We start from the raw sequence: 17,022 nt of genomic DNA on the forward strand, positions 1-17,022 counted from the left end.
TAATGACCCCAATAGTGCAGTGCCAGATACACATAATGCCTCCGAGTATAGTGCCAAATACACATATGCTCCCACAGTGCCAGATACACATACAGTATGCTCCCACAGTACCAGACACTCAAATGCCCCCACAGAGCCGGACACTCAAATGTCCCCACAGTGCCAGATACACGTATGCCCCCACAGTGCCAGATACACGTATGCCCCCACAGTGCCAGATACACGTATGCCCCCACAGTGCCAGATACACATATGCCCCCACAGTGCCAGACACACATATTTCCCCATGTTGATTTTACTATTAAACTTTTAGAGACAGCAGCTATCCCCCCCACCCCCATGTACTGTAGTTCCTCAACAGCAGGGATGCCCATTAATGATCAAATAATGCAGCAACAGCCACTGTAATTGGCGCCGGGGTCCAGCACAGCACCACAATACAGACAAGAAACTCTACATAAACTACACCTCCCAGCAGCCGCTGCTGCATGCTGTGATCGTTACTGGGCATCCATGCTGGTGAGGAACTACACGGGGGTGGGGGGATAGCTGCTGCATCTAAAAGTGAATCTACAGTACCTACTGCTCACGGGTGGCACCTCTGGATGGCGCCCCTCCTCGACTGGCGCCCCTGGTGAGTGCCATCCTGGCCAATAGGAAGATACACCCCTGGCGATAGACACCGTGGCGGGTTGCTGTCGCCTCCCCGCTGATAAAGTACGGAAGCTTTTAGGGTTAATTGACGACTGTTTGGGGAAGCGCAGGGTGCGGCTTAAACAGGTTCAGTCGTTGCTTGGCTCCTTCAACTTTGCGTGCAGGATTATTCCCATGGGTAGGGTTTTCTGCCGGAAACTTGAACGAGCCACTGCCTGGACGGTCAGGCAGCATCACACGGTGTACCTCTTCCGCGAGATCAGGGATGATTTGCGGGTTTGGTCTTCTTTCCTTGTGTCCTTCAACAGGGAGGTTTTGTGGCCTCCCCCTCGTTGTTCCAACCGATGTCTGCAGTTGTTCACGGATGCCTTGGGCAGTCACGGTTTTGGGGCCTTTTTTGACGGTTCCTGGTGCGCTGCTGCCTGGCCGTCTTCTTGGGTCGCGCTGGGTTGCTGGAATTGTTCCCGATCATTGTTGCCCTGGAATTGTGAGCCTGTCAGTTTTCGGATCGGAACATTTTGTTCCATTGCGACAACTTGGGGATGGTGCACGCTATTAATAATCAGCATTCTTCTTCTCCCCAGGCTTTACAGCTGTTGCGACATCTTGTGCTTGTCTGCTTGCGGCGCAGGATTAATTTCAGGGCCCGTCATGTTCCCGGAACCGACAACGGGGTTGTGGATGCTTTGTCTCAGTTTCAGTTTGATAGGTTCCGTGAGTTGGTTCCGGGAGCGGCGGCGGAGGGTTTACCGTGCCTGCCTTCTGTCTGGCAGATTGTCGAGTCGGGTTAGCTGCTCTGGCCAGGTATGCGTTAGCTCCTTCCACGCTTAGGGCGTATGATGCGGCCTGGCGTGATTGGTCGGTTTTTCAAAGTAGGTACAGTATGGCAGGTGAGTCCCCGGTAGACATTTTGATGGCTTTTGTTTGGGAGCATTATCAATGGGTTAGGTCCAAAGCGGCCATGTCTTCTGCCCTTGCGGGCATTTCTTTTCACTCTCGGCTCCACGGGATGACGGACCCCACTGGGTCGTTTATCCTTTCCAGAGCTCTTAAGGGATGGGCTAGGGTGCGACCCGTGGCTGCGGACTCCCGTAGGCCCGTGACTTTACGGCTTCTAACAGAGTTGCTGGGTGTGCTGGCTCAAATCGCGGACTCAGAGTTCGAGGCGGCTCTTTTTAGGTTTGCTTTTGCTTTAGCTTTCTTTGGGGCTTTCAGGGTGAGCGAGTTAGTGGCGTGCAGTAAGTCATCCTGGGATTCCGGTATGCTCTACGGAAATGTGTGCCTGCAGGATGGCCTGTTGCTCTGTAGGATTGTGCGGTCCAAGACAGATCAAACAGGTCGGGGTCGCTGGGTGTCCTTGGAGGCCCGGGAGGATGTGGGTGTCTGCCCGCTGCACCTGGCGCAGGAGTATTTCCGGTTGAGGCCTCCGGGGGGCGACCAGTTGCTGGTGCACGCGCACGCTGGTCCTCTTACTAAGTTCCAATTTGATTCGGTGTTTAAGAAGTGTTTGGAGGCCTTGGGTTTGCGCGGGGCGGACTTCGGTACCCATTCCTTTCGGATTGGGGTGGCTACCCATGCAGCAGCTACGGGCTCCTACCAGGCGGCTATCCGGGAGCTGGGCCGTTGGAAGTCTGCCTCTTATAGGTCTTAGGTTCGTTTGGATAAAGTTTAAGTGCGCCTGTTGCGCTAACCCAAAAACTTGTTTACCCGTCGGTTTTTGAATGAGTAGCGTTCAGAAATTGAGGGTGTGAAGTGAATTTTTACATTTTCCTCCGAGGGGGACTAATTTCAATTGGCTATACTCTAAGGTCCACAGGAGGTTTTTTGAGTTTTCTCCTTCACTTGGGTTATTTCTGTTCCTTGTCATTTGTTTTCTATGTATGGTATTTCAGTGTTCTGATGTTAGGGTGTTCTTCTTTTTCAGCTGTCGTCGATTTTGGGGAACAGGTGTGGCTGGTTGGCCACTCTTACATTTTTTGGCGGCAAGGAATCCCATGGCACTTAGGTCGGCTGACGTTTTTGGGTCCCGGGTGTTTCATTGGTTAGGTGTGCTAAGATGGGTCAAATGCAAAGTTACATTGGGCCAGGCACACTTAGGACTGGCCGAAAAGGACTGGGACTGACTGAAGTAAGGATGAGGAATTTTTTATAATACTAATGAAGGTCTCCCCCAAACCGTATGAAGTTTAGGCAATTTTAAGAGGTTTCAAAACCGTCACACATCACTGATATTAGTTTTTACCCTAGAAATCACTGAACAGTAATCTATACTTGCCTACTCTCCCGGAATGGCCGGGAGGCTCACGAAAATCGGGTGACCCTCCCGGCCCCCCGGAAGAGCAGGCAAGTCTCCCGATTCGCGGGGGTCCCCCCTGCCCGTCCGCCCACTTAGTATGTAAAGTGGGCGGTCCGGGCAGTCGATGACGCGATTCTTGCTGAATCGCGTCATCATAGCCACGCCCCCTGCAGTGTAATGCCGGTGATCGCGGCATTACAGAGCGGGGGCGTGGCTTAAAGGAGGTGTCATCGTGACCCCGCCCGCCCTTGCTCCGCCCCCATCCCGCCTCCGGTCCACCACCTCCTCTTCGTCACAGCCTCCCCTGCCCGCCCTGTGAGCCGACCTGGCTGCTTTCTCCCGCAGAGCAGCCAGAATGTCGGTAACTATGCAGTAATCCTGCAACTTACCTGCGATGTGCAGTAAAAATGAAAATCAGCAAATCTAGTCTGGGGATTGTCATCTAGTCCTTAATATACTGTGTGAAGAAAATCTGTGGTGAATTCATTTTAGTGATGCTATTTTTTACAATTTTTAACAATCTTTTCTGCAGTACAAATGTTTCTAAAATGCTTCATGTTGGCTGCTTCATGAAATACATATACACACACCTGCTCCAACACCTACAGTAGGTACAAACCAACACAAAACCTTGTTTACTATACACTATACTTACCATTATGGTTACCAAGGATACGCCAGTTAAAGTCAAAGAATGTTTCAGCAAATTAAAGAAAACTAAAAATAATAGTCTACTTCATTAGCAAAGAATAAAGGGGGTAATTCCAAGTTGATCGCAGCAGGAGTTTTGTTAGCAGTTGGGCAAAACCATGTGCACTGCAGGGGAGGCAGATTAAACATGTGCAGAGAGAGTAAGATGTGGGTGTAGTGTGTTCAATCTGCAATCTAATTTGCAGTGTAAAAATAAAGCAGCCAGTATTTACCCTGCACAGAAATAAAATAACCCACCCAAATCTAACTCTTTCTGCACATGTTTAATCTGCCTCCCCAGCTGTGCACATGGGTTTGCCAAACTGCTAACAAAATTCCTGCTGCGATCAACTTGGAATTAACCCCAAAATGTACAAATAATTAGAGGGGACAGAAAGGGGTTATGGGGAACAAATGTAAACACAAAAAATAATTATTTAGGAAGAGCACCATACAGTATGTGCAAAATGTCTCAAGACTGTTTAAATCTTCCCCTTGCGAAGAATAAGGCGAACTGTATATCCAAAGCTGCCTTTACGCTTTATAGTGGCTGTTTTGTGCTTTGGAAAATAACCAGTACTGACATACAGATAGGCAGGGCCGGATTAACAATGGGGCTGATGGAGCTGCAGCTCCAGGCCCACACTCTAAAATAGGCCCACAGCATCCACAGATGACTATGCTGCTGTAGATAGGAAAAACAAATTTCCTTCTACTGCAGCCTGCAGCGCCACCCCGTCCCCTCCAGCATCAACACCCGCTCCTAGTTCGGATTTGGGGGGGGGGGGGGGGGGCACCGAAGCACGTATAGTGCACTGTTGTAAATTCCGGGATATAGCCCCGCCCCCTGTACTTAAGCCACACCTCTTTGTGATGTGCGTTTAAGCTCCGCCTCCCGGTGATGTCCTCTGTCAGTCACTGGGGGCAGAGGAAAGCGGACTATGACAAGGGCGGGGGCGTGGCCTAGCGGCACATGCTGTCCGCGGCTGCCACCCACGATGTCGGGACCTATTCAGGTACCCGGCGTCCAAGTGTAAGGGAGTTGCTTTTATTTTTGTAGCTGGGACGGGAGGAGGAATGTGAGGGAGGGGGCGGCGGCTTGGGGTGCGTGCCATTGCCACGAGGACCGTAGCAGGTTAAAGGGGAAAAGCCCTGTAAGTCCAGGGCTCCCCTACAAATTGCCCCTATGTATATACAAGAGGGGTGTCCCCCCCCACTGATCGCATCACACTGTAAAGAAGCCGTTGTTTGTATTCAAGAGGGCAAGTTGTTGGACCCTCTCACAGCAAAATGTCCATGCTGTCAACCCATTTAAGATGGGTCCTGGCACAGTCACAAAAAGATGGAGTGGGCAGTGGACCACTGCCAGGAAACAAATCCCAGAGGTAATGGAGGAAGGCAGATGATGCAGGAAGAGCTGCTCAAGATGCTGTTGTGAATGTGAGTGCACAGGTGCAGCAGGTCAGTGTTCCCATACAGTGTCTGCCCCTTCTCCAGCTCAGTGTCCCCACCATTACTGATCCTCATCCCAGTGTATCCCTGCCTTCCCTCCCCTAAGGGAGAGAGGGTGGCCTGCTGCGTCCCTGCTAAACCAACCCCAATATCTCCTCTACTGAAATCATACTCGGAGACAAGATCTGGGATTTAATCATTGGCCACAGTTTTATTAAACATTACCTTATTTACATTTTACATTTTGCAGGGTAGGGACAGAGAACAAGGCACAAAACCCTATCAATGCCTATCATTGATTGTTTCCAGCTCTAGCCTGGAATGCAGCCTCCCCCCCTCTGCCTCAGCCTTTTAACCCCCTCATGGCTCTTCCCTCCCCCTGCTAGCCTACTGGCAGCCCTGCTCTCCTAGGTGTGACGGGGAGGATGGGTATACCTGCCCCCGTCCCTCCCTTTTCCCCGTTTGGCCCGCGGCCGCGTGTGCCCCCCCTCTCCCCTATATCGCTGCAGCGCCATTTTGGCGCCTATGCTCCCTAAACAGCCCACTGCACCCATCCCAGTGCCCTCCCACCTAGAACCCTCAGTCCAGTCCAGTGGCGGGCTGGCCAGGGGGGCAGAGTGCCAGGTGCCCCCTGGGCTGTGCTTTTGCCACGGGACGCAACCTAGTGTGTGCGGGTGTAGGGTTTAGGGGTACTATAGTGTGCGCGAGGTGCAGCGCTAGGGTTAGCGGTAGTATAGTGTGTGCGGGGAGCAGGTGCATGGTTAGGGGTAGTATAGTGTGTGCGGGGAGCGGGTGCAGGGTTAGGGGTAGTATAGTGTGTACGGGGAGCGGGTGCAGGGTTAGGGGTAGTATAGTGTGTGCGGGGAGCAGGTGCATGGTTATGGGTAGTATAGTGTGTACGGGGAGCAGGGTTAGGGGTAGTATAGTGTGTGCGGGGAGCGGGTGCAGGGTTAGGGGTAGTATAGTGTGTGCTGGGAGCGGGTGCAGGGTTAGGGGTAGTATAGTGTGTACGGGGAGCGGGTGCAGGGATAGGGGTAGTATATTGTGTACGGGGAGCAGGTGCAGGGTTAGAGGTAGTGTAGTGTAGTGTAGTGTGTACGGGGAGCGGGTGCAGGGTTAGCGGTAGTATATTGTGTGCGGGTGTAGGGTTAGCGGTAGTATAGTGGGTGCAGGGTTAGTGGTGGTATAGTGTTTGCGGGGAGCGGGTGCAGGGTTAGGGGTAATATAGTGTGTGCAGGGAGCGGGTGCAGGGTTAGCGGTAGTATAGTGTGTGCGCGTGTAGGGTTAGCGGTAGTATAGTGTGTGCGGGGAGCGGGTGCAGGGTTAGCGGTAGTATAGCGTGTGCGGGCAGCAGGTGCAGGGTTAGGGGTAGAATAGTGTGTGCGGGGAGCGGGTGTAGGGTTAGCGGTAGTATAGTGTGTGCGGGGAGCGGGTGCAGGGTTAGCGGTAGTATAGTGTGTGCGGGGAGCAGGTGCAGGGTTAGCGGTAGTATATTGTGTTCCGGGGAGCGGGTGCTGGGTGGTAGTACAGTGTGTACGGGGAGCGGGTGCAGGGTTAGCGGTAGTATTATAGTGTGTGCGCGTGTAGGGTTAGCGGTAGTATAGTGTGTGCGGGGAGCGGGTGCAGGGTTAGCGGTAGTATAGTGTGTGCGGGGAGCAGGTGCAGGGTTAGCGGTAGTATATTGTGTACGGGGAGCGGGTGCTGGGCGGTGGTACAGTGTGTATGGGGAGCGGGTGCAGAGTTAGCGGTAGTATAGTGTACGGGGAGCGGGTGCAGGGTTAGAAGTAGTGTGTAGTGTAGTGTGTACGGGGAGCAGGTACAGAATTAGGGGTAGTGTAGTGTGTACGGGGAGCAGGTGCAAGATTAGGGGTAGTGTAGTGTGTACGGGGAGCGGGTGCAGGGTTAGGGGTAGTTTAGTGTGTGCGGGGAGCGGGTGTGACTAATTAAGTACTAATGAAGCTAATTGGAAACTTCAAATTATATTCTGTCTGTTGTTTTGTTTAGTTTTTTGTATCCTGGTTTCGTTAATGCATATTTCTTTTTTTTTTTTTTTATATGGTAGTGGCATGTTAAAAGAAACTGAAAATGCATATTATAAAAAATAACAGCAGTAGATGCTCATTAATGAGTTTAGTCATAGGATAGCATTTTGTAAATGTTCTGGGGAAAAACTTCCATGTGGATTGGACTGCCACCACTAACAGGTCTACGGATGGTGTGATGGTTAGCTTTACTGCCTTATAGCACTAAGGTCATGGGTTTGAGTCCCTCCATGGCCCTAACTGCGTGGAGTTTGTATGTTGGGGGTGATTCCGAGTTGTTTGCTCGCTAGCTGCTTTTAGCAGCATTGAACACGCTAAGCCACCGTCCTCTGGGAGTGTATCTTAGCTTAGCAGAATTGCGAACGAAAGATTAGCAGAATTGTGAATAGAAATTTCTTAGCAGTTTCTGAGTAGCTCGAGACTTACTCCTACACTGCGATCAGTTCAGTCAGTTTCGTTCCTGGTTTGACGTCACACACACGCCCAGCGTTCGCCCAGCCACTCCCCCGTTTTTCCGCACACTCCCAGAAAACGGTCAGTTTCCGCCCAGAAACACCCACTTTCTGTCAATCACACTACGATCAGCAGAACGATGAAAAAACTTTGTTACGCCGTGAGTAAAATACCAAACTTTTGAGCTAATTTACTTGGCGCAGGCGCGCTGCGTACATTGCGCATGCGCAGTTTGCGACTAATCGCTCCGTAGCGGAAAAAAAATAACGAGCGAACAACTCGGAATTACCCCCATTCTCCCCATACTTGCGTGGGTTTCCTCCCACAATCCAAATACCATATATACTGGTAGGTTAGCTCGCAGCACAAAAATAAACCATAGTTAGGTAGGTGGGTAGCTATGCCCTCCATGGTGCTAGCCACACCACACCCCTATATCGGTAGTCACACCCCCACCATGCTGGTCACACCCCTTGCAGCGGCGCACACTAGGCCCTTCATAAATTACAGCTCCAGGCCCATGAGGACCTTAATCTGGCACTGCAGATAGGGATCATTAGATTTGCAGAGTCGAGTAAGAGCCTTATACAGGTCGCATCGTACCGTATTCTTCCGTCCCTGGGGCCAGTGCGCATGCGCAGGTCTCGATCTGCGCGTACGTGGCCCAAACAATGTGATCACATCGCCTAGCTGCCAACACCTCTCCCTGATTGACAGGCAGAGGCATTCGCAGGTGGGCGAGGGCGGCGATGCGGTGTTGCGGGGATGGCAGCTCTGCGCTGCGTGACCGTAAAAACAGGGGCGGGTTTGGGGTGGCCGCATGACGTCACACGCACCGATGCTACGCGGACAATGGTAGCGGCCCAACTGCCTTTGCAGCCAGGCTGCGGAGGCAGTGGGGCTTCCCTTAGTCGCTGGCCTCCATTAGCATGCTGGGTGGCACCAAGCATGTGAGTGATAGTAGTTGCAGTTTTGCTATTTTTGCAAAACTGCAACTGAAGCTGAATAAGGCCCTATGTTTGGTAACTTTGTAACACAGGTTATCGTGTTCTTGGTGCAAATTGCAACATAGGGTTACTTTGCAAATATGTACAGACATACAGAAGAATGAGATAAGAAAAAGCTTTCAAATTCTGTTACACACACCAACACAAGTACTAAGATTTCCAACTACACAGTATGGATTGTTTTACATATAAATAGAGACATACACTCTTTGGGACAAAGGAAAAATGGGCCTAATATAGGAGCTGATTTGAAAAATCCCAGGGGGCGTGGCCTATCGGAATGAAATGCCCAGCACTGCCCCCACCCCCCGCACTGTTTCAACAAATGCCTTCAGCATGAACTCGGCATCTAATCACCCGCTGCTTTGCTATGCAGAGCAGCAGTGTGGGACACTATGGCCTGCAGGTGGGATCGTGGGACAGTCCCCGAAAAGCAGGACTGTCCTAACGAAAGTGGGACAGTTAGGAGGTATGTACTTTTAGTTGGGAACAAATAAAAAAAAAGCAAGTACCTTTGTATATTGACAAACCATTCACTGCAATTAGCGAAATAAGGATATTTATGGTAAGAACTCACCTTTGTTAAATCTCTTTCTGCGAGGTACACTGGATTTCACGGGGAATAACATCGGGATGTAGAGTTGGATCTTGATCCGAGGCACCAACAGGCTAAAGCTTTGACTGTTCCTGGGATGCCTCGCACCGCCTCCACTATATCCCCGCCTCCAGGCACTGGAGCTCAGTTTTGTAAACCAGTCCAATGCAGTAGCAGGTAAAAGAGATGATAACAGTTAGTAGCCACAGCGAACAACATTCTCACGACAGGAGAGGGTACCAGCAGCTAATGCTATACAAACCCAAAGAAGCGAAGTGCGTCAGGGTGGGTGCCCTGTGGAATCCAGTGTACCTCGCAGAAAGAGATTTAACAAAGGTAAGTTCTTACCATAAATCTCCTTTTCTGCAGCGGGATACACTGGTATTCCACAGGGAATAACATCGGGGATGTCCTAAAGCAGTGCCTCATGGGAGGGGACGCACTGTAGCAGGCACAAGAACCCAGCGTCCAAAAGGAAGCATCCTGGGAGGCAGATGTATCAAAGGCATAGAACCTTATAAACGTGATCACTGAGGACCACGTAGCCGCCTTGCACAACTGTTCTAGGGACGCACCATGGCGGGCCGTCCAAGAAGGTCCAACAGACCTAGTAGAATGGGCCTTGTTAGTAGCAGGAGCTGAAAGTCCAGCCTGTACATAAGCTTGTGCAATCACCATTCTAATCCATCTGGCTACGGTCTGCTTATTCGCAGGCCAGCCACGTTTATGAAAACCAAAAAGAACAAAGAGAGAATCAGATCTCCTAAGGGAGGCGGTTCTCTTCACATAGACACGGAGAGCCCGTACCACATCCAAAGACAACTCTTTGGAGGACAAATCAGGAAAGATAAAGGCCGGAACCACAATCTCTTGGTTAAGGTGGAAAGATGACACCACCTTAGGCAGCTAACCAGGGCGAGTTCTAAGAACCGCACGGTCACAGTGAAAAATCAGAAAGGGTGACCGACAGGATAAGGCACCCAAGTCCGAAACCCTTCTAGCAGAGGCAATAGCCAGCAAAAATAAAACCTTAAGTGTTAGTCATTTAAGGTCCACAGACTCAAGAGGTTCAAACGGAGACTCTTGTAGGGCATCCAGAACAACCGACAAATCCCAAGGAGCCACAGGAGGAACATAAGGAGGAATCCGTAAAACACCCTGAGTGAATGTATGAACGTCAGGCACAGTCGCAATCTTTCTCTGAAACCATACCGACAAAGCTGAAATATGAACCTTGAGGGAGGCCAGACGAAGGCCTAAGTCCAGGCCCTGTTGCAGAAAAGCCAAAAGTTTGGCAGTACTGAACTTGTACACATCATAATTCTTAGCTGCACACCAGGTGAAGTAAGAATTCCAGACCCTATAATAAATCCGAGCCGAAGCCGGTTTACGGGCTTTCAACATAGTTTGGATGACCGCCTCAAAAAATCCTTTGGCCCTCAGAACTGAAACTTCAAGAGCCATGCCATCAAAGCCAGTCGGGCAAGATCCTGATAGACACAAGGGCCCTGAACGAGGAGGAATTGCCAGTGCATCCACAAACGCTGCTTGAGGATCCCTTGTCCTTGCTCCGAAAACCGGAACCTTGTGATTGTGTCGAGACGCCATCAGGTCTACATCTGGTAGGCCCCACTTGTCCACTAGGAGTTGAAAGACTTCCGGATGAAGGCTCCACTCTCTGGCGTGTACGTCCTGATGACTGAGGAAGTCCTCTTCCCAGTTGAAGACCCCCGGAATGAACACTGCCGATATGGCTGGCAGATGGCGTTCCGCACATAGAAGAATCTTTGACACTTCCATCATTGCCATGCGGCTCTGAGTGCCGCCTTGATGATTTATGTACGCCACCATGGGGGTGTTGTCCGACTGTACTTGAACAGGCCTGTTCTGTACTAGAAGCAGGGCCAATTTTAAAGCATTGAACACTACCCGCAACTCCAGAATGTTTATCGGAAGGAGAGATTCCTCCCTGGTCCACCGACCCTGAAGAGAGTGTTGCTCCAACACCGCACCCCAACCCCGCAGACTGGCATCCGTCGTTAGGAGGACCCAGTTGGAGATCCAGAAGGGACGACCCCTGCTCAAACGTTGGTCCTGAAGCCACCAGCTCAGAGACAGACGAACTTTCGGAGTCAAGGAAATCATTTGAGACCTGATCCGGTGAGGCAGGCCGTCCCACTTGGAAAGGATTAACCACTGCAGAGGGCGAGAATGAAATTGAGTGTACTCTACCATGTCGAAGGCCGACACCATGAGGCCCAGTACTTGCATCGCAGAGTGTATCGACACACGTGGCCGAGATAGGAAGCATCTTATCTTGTCCTGAAGTTTCAGGACCTTCTCCGGAGACAAGAACAACCGTTGGTTGTGTGTGTCCAATAATGCCCCCAGGTGCACCATGCTCTGAGCAGGGACCAGTGAGGATTTCTTCCAGTTGATGAGCCACTCGTGGGCTTGCAGGAATTGGACCGTCAGTTCCAGATGACGGAGGAGAACTCTGGAGAGTTCACCAGTATCAACAAGTCGTCCAGATACGGCAGGATCCTGATACCCTGACGGCGGAGAAGGGCAGTCATGACCGCCATGACCTTGGTGAAGATTCACGGAGCCATAGTCAGTCCAAAAGGCAAGGCCTGGAATTGATAATGTAGGTTGCCAATAGCAAACCACAGATATTACTGATGCGACATGGCAATAGGTATATGTAGGTAAGCATCCTGTATGTCCAGGGATACCATATAGTCCTTGAGCTCCAAGGCCAGAACAATAGAGCGAAGAGTTTCCATATGGAATTTGGATACCTTCACAAATTTGTTCAAAGACTTGAGGTTGAGAATGGGCCGGGAGGAACCATTTGGTTTCGGAACTAGGAACAACTGAGCCAGAGGCACCGGCACTATCACTCCTGTGTCCAGGAGGGATTGTACCACCAAATGTAGAGTTTTTGCTTTCAACGGATCTGAAGGGATGTTTGTCGAGCAAAACTGGCGAGGATACGCCATCTCTTGAAAGAGATGGCGTATCCGTGAGTGACGACTTCCCTCATCCAGGCGTCTGAAGTGGTCCGTATCCATATAAAAAAGGTGAAGAACAGGGATCAGTTTCTCTGGGTGCACTCAATCCCATTCATATACATATAGTATTTATATTGATAAATTTAAATTTATCAATATAAATACTATATGTATATGAATGGGGTTGAGTGCACCCAGAGAAACTGATCCCTGTTCTTCACCTTTTTTGTATGTATTTAGGATCAGTGGGTAGCACCAGTGTATTATTATGTATGTGGACTTCACACAGTTAAATAACTAATCACATCCCTTATATCACAATTGATTACCAAAACAGTTCTGGTGCGGGACGTCCTTTCCTTTTCGTGGTCCGTATCCATACCTGGGCGAACCGCAGAATTCGGCCCCTCACCCTGGGATCCCCCAGGGGGAGGCCCGCCCACGTCATGCAGCAGGCTTGTCTGGTTTGGAAGCAGGCTGACGGGCAGCCCAGGAATGTTTAGGTTTGGGCTTAGAGGTTTTGGAAGTGTGAGCCTGTTTCGGGTATGCCTGACCCTTTGCTTTACTTGGAGGTTGAAAGGAACGAAAGGTGGTACTTTTAGCCTTCGTATCCGAAGGATTAATACTCGGCAGATATGCAGTTTTCGCAGACGCTAGGTCCGCAACAATCTTGTTCAAATCTTCCCTAAAAAGGGATCATCTCCAAGGTCTTTTTTGAGTCTAGATCCACAGACCAGGACCATAACCACAGAATCCGGCGAGCCAGAATGGACGTAGTAGACGCTTTGGCTGCCAGGACACCAGCATCAGAGGCTGCCTCCTTAATGTAATGAGAGGCTGTGGTAATATATGAAAGACACTGTCTGGCATTATCAGAAAAATTAGAAGGTAGCTCCGCTTCAACTTCTTGAACCCAGGCTTCAACAGCTTTTGCAGCCCAAGAAGCTGCTATAGTAGGTCTATGCAGTATGCACAGCACCCGCAAGAGTGTAAATAGACTTTAAGCAACCCTCCACATGCTTATCCGTCAGTTCCTTCAGAGAAGTGACGGTGTTGACAGGCAGAGTAGATGACACCACTGGCGGCGTTTCCCAATTTTTACTTAACTCTGCAGTGAGGGGATAACGAGACAGCATCTTTTTAGACTGGGAGAATTTCTTTCCTGGAGACTCCCAGGATTCCTGACGTATGTCAACTAAATGGTCAGAATGTGGCAAAACTAATTTAGTAACCTTCTGACGTTTGAACTTATCAGTTTTCTTAGTCGTATCTGGAGGTTCAGTTTCATCATCAATCTGAAGAATCAGTTTGATAGCCTCCAAGAGGTCAGGAACATCCACCTGTGTTGTAGATTCCCCATCAGAAGCATCTGCATCAGTGTCTGTTGAGTCAGTATATACGCCATCTTCATCTGATGAAGTATCCGAAACATGCGTGGATTGTGAGGAAGAAATGGCCCGCTTAGATGACCTTTTGGTCCTAGGGGGGCGAGAGTCAGGCTTTTGTTTAACCAAAGACTGATTTAACTGCTGTAACTGAATCGACAGAGAATCCACCCATGGTGGATTTACTACAGGGACAACATGTGATTGTAAAGGCACAGGAGGTCCCACAGGGGGTGCAAGTCTCGTTACAAGCGTAGTCAGTAAATTAGAAAAAGCAGCCCAAGGTGGGTCTTGGTGTGCCACCGGTGCTGCGGGCTGACCAAGGGGTACAGAACCCCCAATACCTGGACTCTCAGCTGGAATATTTTCCTCAGGTAAATCTGCGGCATCAGCGCTGCAGGACGAAAGATCAGCCACAAATCTCCCGCCCTGTGACTCAGACATTATTGGAGAATGTAGCTCTAGGGCGTAACAGTACAATATAGTCAGACACAGTACCTGACAAAAAAACCCTGTGGAGTGTGATTGCAATGCAGATCACAAACAGAGGATTTAAGTGGTATAAAGTGAATGAAATACACAGAGAGAAAAAACAAACAGTATATCCTGTGAAACCCTCTATATACATATGACCCTGATGCACTTAGCCAGTAGCGCACACAGGAGGGGGGGTTCTGAGTACCTGTAAACCCCCCCTGATGAGCCAAATGTGTTTTTACTGAGAAGGAGACAGCATTGTCTCCATCTCAGCAAAAGCCGCGATCACGACCGCGACCGCCGGAGCTTCTGCAGCAGAGAGCTACAGTACCGTAGCTCTCTCTGCATAGTGAAATAGTGAAAGTCCAGGGAGGGGGGGAAAGGTGGGGGGGAAGGGGGAGCTGCTGGAAGCTCAGGTACAGCAGCTCCCTCCCTCCTGACAGAACACACAGTCCCTGGAACTCCTGAAGCCCTAAAAGGGTTCCCTGGCCCTGTTGTCATCCCACCAGACATACAGAACATGAGAGGCTGCACTCAAAGGCTTGCAATCAAGTGAAAAACGTGTATCCAAATAGACTGATTGCAAGCCTCTGAGTGCTACCTCTTATGTTGTGGTTGTCTATATTATATATATACACATTTATAATTATGTGAGGGCACACAGTGACGTCAGCAGCTTCCCCATATAGCAGGTGGCGGCTGGAATGCGGGCAGAAAATCCAGGGGGATGCTGCCCGTGTCCGGCTCCAGCGGCAGCTCCAGCACCATATCGGCAACACAGCACGGACCATCGGGACCGCGCCAAGTGACGGGGTAAGGGGGGGGGGGATGTTGCTGGGGCAGTTGGTGTACTTATTAATTGTCTTCTTCCCCCTTCATTTGCATATATTTGTACTGTACATGAAGTGTGTATGTATGTACTATGAATGTGTCTGATAGATATATATATATATATATATATATATATATGTAAAAGAACAAATGAGGAGCGCGGATGTCAGTAAAAGTTGTGAGCATTTAATAAAAAGAAGTACACATATACATACATCTCAGAAAGAGATCAGCAGCACGATGTTATCACACACACGGCACCTCCGGATAGCACCAGTGGAACAGCCGCCGGTCACAGCTCATCAAACGATCCCTCCCGGGACCTCACAGGATCACATCAGCAGTGATGTAGTTACATCTAGTGTCCAATTACCACGCCAACGCGTTTCGTCACAAAGTCTTCGTGACGAAACGCGTTGGGTGGTAATTGGACACTAGATGTAACTACATCGCTACTGATCTGATCCTGTGAGGTCCCGGGAGTAATCGTTTGATGAGCTGTGACCGGCGGCTGTTCCACTGGTGCTATCCGGAGGTGCCGTGTGTGTGATAACATCGTGCTGCTGATCTCTTTCTGAGATGTATGTATATGTGTACTTCTTTTTATTAAATGCTCACAACTTTTACTGACATCCGCACTCCTCATTTGTTTTTTTTTTCATGTATTCCCATTAAGCCTTGGTACGGCTTTTTTTGGAGGAAGCAGCGGAGGATATAAAGAATCAGGATCATACAAATACTGGACATTTCTAAGTATATTGGACTGATTGGAGTATTGCGCAATTATTCCTTCCTTTTTTCTGTCAATATATATATATATATATATATATGTGTGTGTGCGTGTGTATTTATACATGTGTATAAATACCGCTTCGGACCCGGTGACTCACTCCGCTCGCCACATGCTATATTCCCACTCGGTTGGTGGCTTGGACCCACCAACCGAGTGGAATACCCTGTGGATGTCGGGATTTTGTTCAATATTTCACTGGCTGTCGGGATTCTGGCGTCAGTCTCCTGAGCGGCGGGATTCCGACAGCCGGCATTTTATACATACATACATACATACATATGGGATGCAGTTAAAATGCCAGCTGTATGTATATATATGTGTGTGTGTGTGTGTGTGTGTGTGTGTGTGTGTGTGTGTGTGTGTGTGTGTGTGTGTGTGTGTGTGTGTGTGTGTATATATATATATATATATATATACGCACACACACATATACACACACATATATACATACACACCCACGGAAACCCCCCTGAATAAATCCTGCGTTTGCCCCTGCTTAGCCCCCATCAGGGCACAGAATATAGGAATAGCAATATGTGTGAGATACACGGAATAGGAACCACACAGCAGCTATTGGCACACACAGTCATATGTACAATGCAGAAATTATTACAAACAACAATAAAACTGCACTGGACTAGCAATACTAAGAAAAGCTATGTATGAATACAGATATAACAATGCACAGTAAATACTGGATGTATATCACAGGGTACTTGTACTAAATATCCCTGTAGTTATGCACTTTTTCTTAACTCTGTCTAAACGACATGTAGAATACTTAAGTGTCCTGTAAATGCACAGTGCTGATGAGGCAGGCGGCTTTACAGAGGAGACAATGCCCAGCAGTCCCAGGATCAGTGCAGCTCTGTGTAATGTCGCCCAAACGCTGAGAGAGAGAGATGCAGCTCCAGGGCGGGAACATCTGCTGTAGATGGCGCCCAGGGGCTGGGGGAGGGGCTACAGGTCAGAGCCTTATCCCCTCAGCTGAACTTCACCACCGGGTACTGTGGGGCCTATACTAAACGGATTTTAGTAAATCCGACCTCTGCCCCTTGCCCTGGTGGATATAGTGGGGTCCCGGCACGGCCACAGTCTCCACGCCAGCGGCGCGGTCCATCTCCGTAGACCGCGCCAGATCGCGATTTCGGCGGGTCCCGCCTGGGGGGCCCTCTTACCTCCTCCTGATGATGGCCACGCGATCCAGGAGAGCAGCGGCGGTATGTGTGCCTGAAAGGACCAGAGCGCCTCCGCTGTAAGTACCCGGCAACCAGGGCACGGGAGTATACAGTGCCGCTGGGGTGCGGCTCTTGAAGTCTTCTTTCTTGTCAGA

General features: G+C 49.9%; 1 protein-coding gene across 1 annotated transcript in view; it reads left to right on the top strand.

Moving 5' to 3' along the window:
* The first annotated feature begins 4,627 nt into the window (after positions 1–4,627).
* The window catches only part of SFMBT1 (Scm like with four mbt domains 1), a 355,522-nt gene continuing 343,127 nt past the window's right edge, over positions 4,628–17,022 (top strand). The window contains exon 1 of the mRNA XM_063940693.1: positions 4,628–4,673. Within this exon, the coding sequence (XP_063796763.1) occupies positions 4,639–4,673 (35 nt within the window). The 5' untranslated portion in view covers positions 4,628–4,638. The remainder of the gene's footprint in view (positions 4,674–17,022) is intronic.

Source organism: Pseudophryne corroboree, chromosome 9 (assembly GCF_028390025.1).
Source record: "Pseudophryne corroboree isolate aPseCor3 chromosome 9, aPseCor3.hap2, whole genome shotgun sequence".
NCBI classification, from domain to species: domain Eukaryota; kingdom Metazoa; phylum Chordata; class Amphibia; order Anura; family Myobatrachidae; genus Pseudophryne; species Pseudophryne corroboree.